At 40.7% G+C, this 10,322-nt stretch overlaps 1 protein-coding gene across 1 annotated transcript; it reads right to left on the reverse strand.

The window, feature by feature from the left end:
- Window positions 1–3,379: 3,379 nt before the first annotated feature.
- Window positions 3,380–6,215, reverse strand: LOC109944252 (uncharacterized). Its single transcript, XM_020548949.2, has 10 exons — window positions 5,864–6,215; window positions 5,663–5,748; window positions 5,534–5,557; window positions 5,329–5,442; window positions 5,163–5,243; window positions 4,649–4,773; window positions 4,384–4,564; window positions 4,170–4,295; window positions 3,680–4,057; window positions 3,380–3,589 (listed from the first exon to the last, which is right to left on the reverse strand). Exons 1-10 carry the CDS (start codon window positions 6,087–6,089, stop codon window positions 3,485–3,487), a joined length of 1,446 nt encoding a protein of 481 aa, XP_020404538.1. The 5' UTR covers window positions 6,090–6,215; the 3' UTR covers window positions 3,380–3,484.
- Between the last annotated feature and the right edge of the window lie 4,107 nt (window positions 6,216–10,322).

Here is a 10,322-nt window from a genome sequence, read left to right on the forward strand (position 1 = left end):
AGTGCGATGCAAGAAAGCAGGATTCCACCACATTGCATTATGGATTTTGTTACAGAAATGCATGGTGGCCCAGAAAACGTTCCAATAACCGTTCAGGACATGAGTAACCTGTAAGTGTATTATGCATTGAAAATAATTGTATTTTATATTACATAAACAATCGTAATATGTTGAGTTAGATATAGTGCATAATCATTACATTTTTTGACAGGAAAAAAGCATGGCAAAGGGAGAGAAATGCAAATGATGTGTCAAAGCTGTTATCTTTTTTTTCATTATGCAAGAAAGATAATCCACAGTTTTTTTCAGACTTTCAACTGGACAAAGAAGGGAAAATTTTAAGCATATTTTGGTCCCATGCTAGCCAGCAAGCCGAGTACATTGATTTTGGTGATGCAGTTACTTTTGATACTACACATAAGACTAATATGTATGATAAGCCATTAGGCATGTTTGTTGGCTCGAACCACCACCTACAATGCACAATATTTGGGTTTGCTTTACTAGGAGACGAGACAGTTGATACATTCGAGTGGGTATTCAATGCGTTCAAAACATGCATGGGATGTGACGGACCATGAGTGATGCTGACAGGTATGTTGTAATAAAATGGCTCGTATTTATTATGTCATATACTATATGATATCATATTGTCTTGCATGATGTTATGTAAATTTATATATTTCAGATCAAGACCCTGCCATGCCAATTGCACTTGGCAGAGTATTCCCAAACACAATACATCGATTGTGTTTGTGGCATGTGCAAAACAGGTATATGCCCAACTTGAATGAATTATATGCAAGATTTGAGGACATGGATTTCAAAACAAGGTTCCAATCTATAATACATCATCCATTGAATGAAATGGAGTTCGAGGCTGCCTGGCAAATGATGCTTGATGATTTCCACCTACACGAGAACAACACCCTTGCAAGATTATATGAAATACGCAAAGATTGGGTACCTGCATTTTTCAAAGGAGATTATTGTGGTCTTATGGTCTCTACACAACGAAGCGAGAGCATGAACAAGTTGGTGAAGAGTGCCCACGTGGATGCAAACACACCGCTTCATCAATTTGCAAAGCAAATGATGAAGCTCCTGCATAGTAGGAAGATGAAAGAGGCCAAAGAGGCACTTGGATGCATGGTAAGTGAAAAAAATTAATAAACATATGTTTTATGCTATTAAAACCAAAACAGTACTAATACTATATTGTGTAATTTGCAGGGTCAAAAGGATACAACTACATTGTATATGTTTGAAATAAGAGTTGCAAGGGCATACACTAGAGCTGTGATGACAAGGTTTCAGGAGACAGTAAAATATGCAACTGCATACCGAATAGACCGTGATACAGAGGGTGAGGAACATGATTGGGTGGTGAAACATACTACAAGATCAAATAAAATTGTTTGGGGTCAACACCAATTCAAGATAAGGGCTGATGTGGATGCCGGAAAGTATTCATGTGAGTGCAAGCATTGGGAGCATACAGGTATGTTATACTATAAAAAATTATAAATTATTACGAATACATAGCTGTTTACGATGAATATATGACATAATGTATGTTTAATCAATTATAGGTCTATTTTGTGTTCATCTTGTACGCGCTTTCATGCATCTACAAATTGAAAGGATCCCAAGTGAGTATATTTTGCAACTATACACATACTCAGCGCGTCAAGATGTGGCTTTTTCAAGAGACGATAGGAATTTGAAAGGAAAAGATGGAGAAACTAGATCATATAGACAGAAGATGTTGCTTAAAAAAGCAATGAAAGTAGTACACCATGCGAGTATGTCTAAAGCTGGGAATGATAAAGCCCTAGAGATGATGGACGAATTATTAGGGTTATTGATGCGTGTGGAGCCTGATATAGGTACTGGTGAGAGTTGTGGCACAAGTGTTTGCGATGACATCCAGGTACGCACCTCGTGATGTTATGAATTTTGCATAATTACTTGTCGAATATGATCCATGATTGTAATGATGATATAGGTCGAAGCGTATGAAACAGAAGAAATGGTTATAGACAACTTACGCAAATTAGATGATGGGAACGAGGTATGGAACAGATCTTTATAATGTATTACATATACTGCACTATAAAATTTGTGTCCTCACTGGACTTTGTTTTATTTCACAGGAAATTTTATTGGGCTCTAATACAAATGAATGCAATACTAAGGATGATCAATGTAATATGCAGATATTAACATTGGAACATAACACTGACATTCGGCTGGTTGAGAGTAGTTCTATGGATGTGGAAGCTAGAAAGGTGAAAACATTGCGACAATATATGATGACATACGAGAATGTAAAATCTGACTTGATATCTTTGTTTTGTAGAAACTGGAATTTCATATGGAAGGTGTAAACTTAACAAGACCAGATAAGGCCAAGCCAAAGGGAAGAACAATCAAAAGTAGTGAGCAACAAGTTTTAAAATTGGGTGCGAAAGGAGCTAAGAAGATGAGCAGGAAATGCCAGAAATGTGGCATAGCTGATGGTCACAACAGCCGTACGTGTTTAACTGTCGAGGATAATAGGGTTCGATTGGCTAACCTATCTGGACGTAAGCGAGGACGGCCTCCTGGTTCAAGGAACAAACTCATAGCTGCAGCCCCGCAATGGAATGAGACATCAACGTCGAAAAAACGAACGGTGGATGTCGGAGATGATGATTCATCTGGTAGAGAGTAGAAGACCATAAGATACAAATATTTCCTTGTGTAAATGTGAGTCCTGTGTTCGTTTGACTACTTCCAGAAAGAATCATAAATATACTTGCAAACTGTCATAAATGGATGTGTAGTTTGTCATAAGCTTTAACAAGTATGCAGCAGTCTGACTGTACATATACTTAGCATAAATGTATGTGAAAACCTGCGTAACTATGCGTTGTGTAATGCATAAGATGGTAAGCCTGTGAACCATGACTGTACAAAAAATGACTCTGCGTTGTGTAATGCAAACTGGCATAAGTGTCTGTGTAATTTGTCATAAGCTTTAACAGTTATGCAACAAACTGACTGTACATATACTACGGTCAATAATTATATCGTAAACATGCATACGTCCAGATAGGTTATGCAGTTATGCAGCAATCTGACTGTACAGTTATGCAGCAATCTGACTGTACATATGCAGCAATCTGACTGTACAGACATGCATAAGCCTTTCAATAATTATATCGTAAACTCCGGTCAAGAAACATGCATACTTCGAGGTTATTGACATAACAATATTGTACAGGAACCTGGAAGAATCAAATGCAAGAAACAGACATTACATTTCAAACACAGTTTGGAACAACATTCCAGTTTAGAAAAAAGCTGATCCCAAAGTTGTCAATGACATAACTAAGAAACGTCTACGGACTTTGGCCATAATATACACAGATGACTGATCTGAAGTTTAGGGAACCATTGTATACAGAATATATTACATGACCAAACTAAACTACATCCTTTAGACCTTGAATCTTTGGATGTCTTGGAGCAGCGATAATGCTTTGTTCTTCGGGTGGAATGTGATGTAATGCAGCGCAAGAGACCGTATCTCACTGGTGTTGCCCTGCAATACAAAAACACTGAGTTAGTTATACCTCTGTTCCATGTGTTGCCATGGGCCAACTGTAGAATTAAATGGTAAATTTGTACGTACTGCTTCTATGTCTGACCGCAAAGATCCTTCGTCGCATTGATAAAATAGAATGTAACCCATGACATAAAACCCACAATCATTTGATCCAGCTGCCATGTTAGGACAATTTTGGCACAAGTCAATTGTGAAGTTACCAAACTTGGGAAAGCATGAACTGGGCCGCACATGTTGTATTGCTTTGTTTAATCTGCTCATAATAACCTTAGCCCAGGGTAACTTTCTGCCACCTGAGCCCAAATGTGCAAAATGATAGTCCTTCCATGTAGTTCCACCAAGTGTTGGTCCATATGGGTTGGAATCTAAAATATGAATGCACTTCTTGACCTTGTTGACAACATACAATGTCCAATGCCCCCTGCTTACCATGGGGACCATGATCTGACCGTGTAAAAAAAGCATAAAATTAACAGGGTAACTTACAAAAGCATAACAATGTGATATGTTACATTTAAAAAGGAATTGTGTTTGGATTATGAAATACGATTGTTACCGCTTTGCATTGGTCCAACTCATCTGTCTCAGGCAATGAATTGTCTAGAAGTGTGTGGAGTACAGATTCATCAAAAGGTTGAGGATTGCGACTGTGTCGTTCCTGTTCCTCAAAGTTGAGTATTGACTGCAATAAACAATATAAATGGAGTGAGTGTACTTGGGTTGATCTAATTTGTATATGAAAATGGTGTATGTAAGTTACAATAGTTTACCCCAACATTAACATCAAGAACAAAACTGTTCGAACTCATGGAAGTCTGCTGATTTTTTGCATCATGAATAACACATTGGATGAAACACTGCATGAATCCATTGTCGAGACACTTCCCATCGGCAAAAGATTCATATATGTCAGAACATGTCGCTGAATATTCACCATAATCTATTATGGTCCTGGTGAATTTTTTAAATCAATTAGAGAGGTGGCGTAAATCTACAAGCATAAAAACAAATTTAGATTAAGTATGAACTTCGTACCTGCCGGTGTCAGATTGCAGACCACACAAATATTCGCGTAGAGCTAACATAGTTTGCATCTCCGAATCAAGAGAAGCCTGGCCAACCTGTGGAGTGTTTGTAGCTGGATCGGTTTCAACATAAACCTAAAAATATATATGAAAATATACATAAAACTCTGTGAACAATTTTGACAACTATAAAGAAAATGAAAATTACTGAGCTGACATAAAGTGGAATATACGTATGTGGAATGAAGTGTCATAAACTGGCATAAAATTAATGAGCTGCCATTACTGATACATATCAATAGAAAGAAATACTCTTGCAAACTGCATAAATGAATGTGTAATTTATCATAGGCAGCTAGCAGTTATGTAAAAACTGCATGCAGATCTACTCAGCATATATGTATATGTAAATGGGCATAAAACTGATTTGTAAGATGCATAACCTATTTAGACTGTGAAGCATGGCTATACAAAATCTGTGATAAGTTGAACACTACAAAGAAAATGTAAATTACTGAGCTGACATGTTCAGATGGAGTCTGATCAAAGCATGGACCACTGTCAGGCAAGTCTGTTTCTGCCACTTGTTGTACGCCACCAGTAGACTAACAAATGATGGTATAAATGGATTACAAATTTAGTAAACTGCTAATGAGAATATAGAAAAACCACGAGGGGGTTTAGACATACCTTGATTTGCGGAGTCGCATCAAATATCGGCGCGTCAGGATCCATGTGTGGTGTTGCTTTAGGAGTGACGTTTGTATTGGTCGGCATGTTCTTGCCACCGTCACCATGTTTACCCTGAAAAGAATTGTAATGGTTATATGCTATTTACATAAAACGATTAATACAACCCTAGAATGAAAAAATACAATGATTGTAAAAACATTACCACTGAGGTTGTAGGTGTTTTGTTCTGCTTCGTTATATTTGTATGAACCAGTAGATCAATATCAGCTTCATCGGGACAACTTTCTAATAGTACACGAATATGATGTTGCCTTAACAGTAATTCATGTACCTGTGTGTCTGTAAACTGCGTATCCAGCTGAGAAACTGGAGTAGACATATCGGGTACAGTTGGGGGGGCCGGACACGTACATCCTTCTGTACGTGTCATGTAAACAAATAAAACATTGTTAAAAATAATGGCATCAAAACCATATCGATAAATGATTGCATAACTTTTTTATATTGACGTAAATACATTAAACAGACTAACCAGCTGTCTGGGGAAGAATATCATCTGATTTTGATGTGGTTTTCTGCACATCATAAGCATCTTCGTTGTCACCCGCCTCGGCACGGAGGACCTCATCAATTAACTCGCCAAAAACATCAGATAGATTGAATTGTTTCTCAACAATCTGCTGAAGAGTCTGTTTAATAACTGTACACGCCTTACCAACCTCCGCATCAAAATGTGACAGCTTCTCTATGAAACCCATGCGGTGGCGGGATGGAAGCTGATTAAGCTTGCTTGATATCAAATCCTTGATGAGCGGGAGTTCGATGTGAATTGAGTGCTGTCTAGATGGGTCAGGACGAGGAACATCAAAAGTGTTGGTCCTGGTATTATGCTGTTGTAAATTGAAAATTATTAAGTAAATGTATAGCATATAACTGGATATTATGTTGAAATTCTATGACAAACAAATATATAAATAGAATCATGCCTTGAATTGTGCATGAACGGGTGGCACATCTGTGTAGCAGGTCTCTGAGGAGCTTCGGAACTAAAAAAAATGTGTGAAATATGGAGTAAAACTAAAAAAATGACTGACACATAAGAAAGAATACCGAGCAATGTCCAAATGCTTCTTCTCCTTTGCGTATCTTGCCCTTGTCAGCTCTTGTCAGGGCTTGAATAATATTCCTATCAAAGTATTTGATTCGTGGTGTTCCACGTTTGTTCTGGGGTGCCGCTGAGTCATGCAAATGATCCAAATAATACAGCTGCAAAAGGCATAACATGAGTCATTATAAGACATAACAAAAGCATAAACTACATGTATATGGATTTTGCATACAAGATTATGGGTACATGTAACAGACAAAAAAAGGATATGCTTACAAGAATAACGATGGAACATCCATAGATGGTTGTAGAAACGTTAGTAACGCTCCTGTTATGCCACTTCTTGGCAGCTTGGCATAAATCATTGAAAATAAGCTGGCACCAGTCAATCTGGTGGAAACGATCCATCTGCTCGGTTAAAAGAACCTCATGGTTCGTTATCCCCCAGCTGGCAGTAGGGAACAACAACCTATTGAACAATATCAAGAAAAAGCATCTGATGCTTAAATCATCGTCAGAACCTTTCCTCAAACGATCTTGTAGAGCTGTAACCCCAAAATCTTCTTTCGATAGCCCAAGTTCAGCTCTCAAATTGTTGGCAACAACAGCTTCATCGATGCCCAATGCAGTTCCCCCCCCAGCATTCGGTAAACCCAAAATTAGGTGCACCGTATCCTTTGTAATTTTCAGCTCCTTTCCAGGGCCAGCTCGAATTGTCATGTCATTGTGGTCGAGCTTTTCCATCAGCCAAGCTAAGTGTGATCTGCTGCCGAGTGCGTCCAGTCTCATATCAAGAATACTAGAAAATCCCCTACGTGCAATTGCTTGTTGCTGTCTGTCATTTAATATCTGTATGCTTACTAACACATCTTGGGGGTTGCATCTGACGTTCAGCTTCTGCTGGGAAAAATATATAAAATGAATATTGTAAACATTTACATGTGCATAATCGCAACACAATGTTTAACTCAGACATCAAGACAACATGATTTCACGCATAAAAATGATATATTGCCATAGACATAAATATCTAACCTGTCGGGGTGGGGGCACTGCTTTCCTCCGCTTAGTGACTACCTTCTTCAAAACTTTCCCAGGGCTGTCGTCCAATTTACGCTTCTTGGATAATGGCATAAAGTCATCATCCTCATCAGCAGCATGCCTTGTCTCGGGTCTAACAGTCCCCGCCGGAGCACGCGGTATGTCAACGCTGAAGCACTCCTGAGTAGACTGGATTATGATCCGTTTTGGATTGGAAGGTGGTCGGTCTACGTTCTTCATCACTGATGTTCCTGCCAAAATGAAACAACACATATACATAAAATACGTAAAGGATAAAAAAAAAGATAAGCACAAAGTCAATTCAGATCAGTTCATGACCATACATTGCATAAATGTATCAACAAAGCAGCATAACACAATATTGTAAATTGCATAAACTTGTGAGACCAACTTGATAAAAAAATCTGCTCATATGCGACATCCAATTAATGTATAACCTGGTTATTTCGTTTGAGCTGGCCCAATTTGAACAGCATTAGGTTTTATGGCATAATGTATTGATGTATGGATCATACTTCTGTCAACAAATCAGCATAACACAATATTGTAAATTGCATAAACTTGTGAGACTAACTTGATCAAAAAAATTCTGCTCATATGCGACATCTAATTAATGTATAACCTGGTTATTTCGGGTGAGCTGGCCCAATTTGAACAGCAATAGGTTTTATGGCATAATGTATTGATGTATGGATCATACTTCTGTCAACAAATCAGCATAAACAAAGTATTGTAAACTGCATAAAGGTGTGATAGATTGCATAGTATACATTTGTGTCTCCAATTAACTATAAATTTATAATGAATTGGTATTTGATAAATCAAGCAATTGGCAAAAATAATAATGTGAACTCTATCTACGATTCAGATTGGAAGAGTTAAAGGTTGATGGCTTACCGGAATGTGGATGGGCCTGGAGGGCGGCTGAATCCGAGACACCTGTGCAGGGGACAACCCAACGCGGCGCGGGGCTGTGTCAAATGCGTCGGGGACTCGACGTTGGGGACGGACCTCGCGACGGGGTAGGGGAGTCGGCGTTCGGCCGCCGCGGTGGAGAAGATCGAGGTCTCGGTCTTCGACGAGTAGGAGAACGCAGGGGCGGCACAACCGCCTCCTAGATTCCGAGGCCCTTGGCCACGACCTGTGTGCGGCGGAGAAGGCGAGGGCGTGCGGCGGAGAAGGCGAGGGCGGGTCTCTGCGGTGGTGAAGGAGAATGCGACGGCGGGGGAACTGCGGGGGAGAATCTTAATGCGACGGCGGCGGTTAGTCTAGGGTTCGCCGGGCGCCGAGGAGAACCAGCATACGGCGGCGGATTTGGCTAGGGTTCGGCGGGAGCGATAGTTACGGGAGAGCTGAGCTGAGAAAACGACGGCTCAGTTCCTTGATTCGTGGGCCCGGATTACGTAAACTGCCCAGATTGCGGGAACATGATCTTTTCGTGGGCCCGGATGCCGCGAGACGTGCGCACACCAAAAGAGTGTAAACGGTAACAAAAAGGAGCATAATTCGTATATATAATTGACGTAACAGTGTATTACAGTAAACCAGTAAAGCGTGCGCGCCGGTCAGAGCACCTGGTCGGTGTCTGGTCGGGGCTTCCTGTTGTTAGAGAGAGCCCAGGGCTCTAAATACTATATATATATATATATATATATATATATATATATATATATATATATATATATATATATATATATATATATATATATATATATATATATATATATATATATATGACACTGCATTACATGTTGAGTTTTACTTGATGGTGATGTTTGAGGTTGAGATTTATTCAAAACTGAAAGTTTAAATTTAATTTGAATCAAGGAAACTAAAAATAGAAATTAGAAAAAAAATAAGGAGCAGAAAATAAAATGAAAAAGTGGAAAGACTCACCTGCGCCATGGGTCGTATTCACCCTCTCGACCCACCTCCATTTCGTTTTCCAGCACCAGCCCACTGTCGTGTTCCTGCGGATGACATGCGGGTCCAACCTTGTCATAGCCACCGTCCACACGTCGCACGCACTTGGTCACTGACGCCTGGGACCCACTTGATAGGTCGCTCTCTTCCTCGTGGCCGGATCTGAACAAACACCGCAGTATTCTTCTCACCCAGCATCTGCGATATCCGGGGTTCGGCACGACAACCGCGCCATCTGTGCTGGGTGGGTAGCTTGTCTTGTCGCGAAATCCGTGCACCTATAATGTCGGGTCGTGCTCGCCATTGTTGCCTCAAATCTTGCAATGGAAGACAGAGAGAGAAGCAAGAGAGAGATCCGCAATGGCCGCTCTTCGCCGGTGTTGCAGATTGAAGCATAAGGCTAGCCCAGCGACCTTCGTGGAGTTCCCTTGAGTGAAGTCGAAGCCGCCCCGGTGGGAATTGGTGCTCAGAACGGGCAGAATTCCTCACTGGAGTCCTGTTCGTGCCCCAATCCCGCCCAACGCTGTGGACTGGCGTTTCTGCGGCCCAATAGCTGGTAAGAAGCATTCCTCCGAGCTCGCCTTCGCCTTCGCTACATGTAGCACCCAACTAGGCTTGATTTTGGGCGCCAGGCCTTGTATTTCTGGTACTCCGGTGAGGACCCGCGGTGGCTAACGCTGGTGTCTCTGCCCTGACCGCAGGAGGTTAACGATGGCCTCCCGACCGTTGATCTCGCAGCGCTCGGCCAGGATTAGGCGTGGGGTCCATGGCCGTTGGATTGGTTGTCAGCGGTCGAGATGTGATCTCAGCCTTATTAATTTCGGTGCGTTGATCGGGATCGGATGGTTCTAGTTGCGTGCCGATTCCTTTAAAGCTGGGACCTAATCTGGGCCACATA

This window comes from Zea mays, chromosome 2, assembly GCF_902167145.1.
Source record: "Zea mays cultivar B73 chromosome 2, Zm-B73-REFERENCE-NAM-5.0, whole genome shotgun sequence".
In the NCBI taxonomy this organism is placed as follows: domain Eukaryota; kingdom Viridiplantae; phylum Streptophyta; class Magnoliopsida; order Poales; family Poaceae; genus Zea; species Zea mays.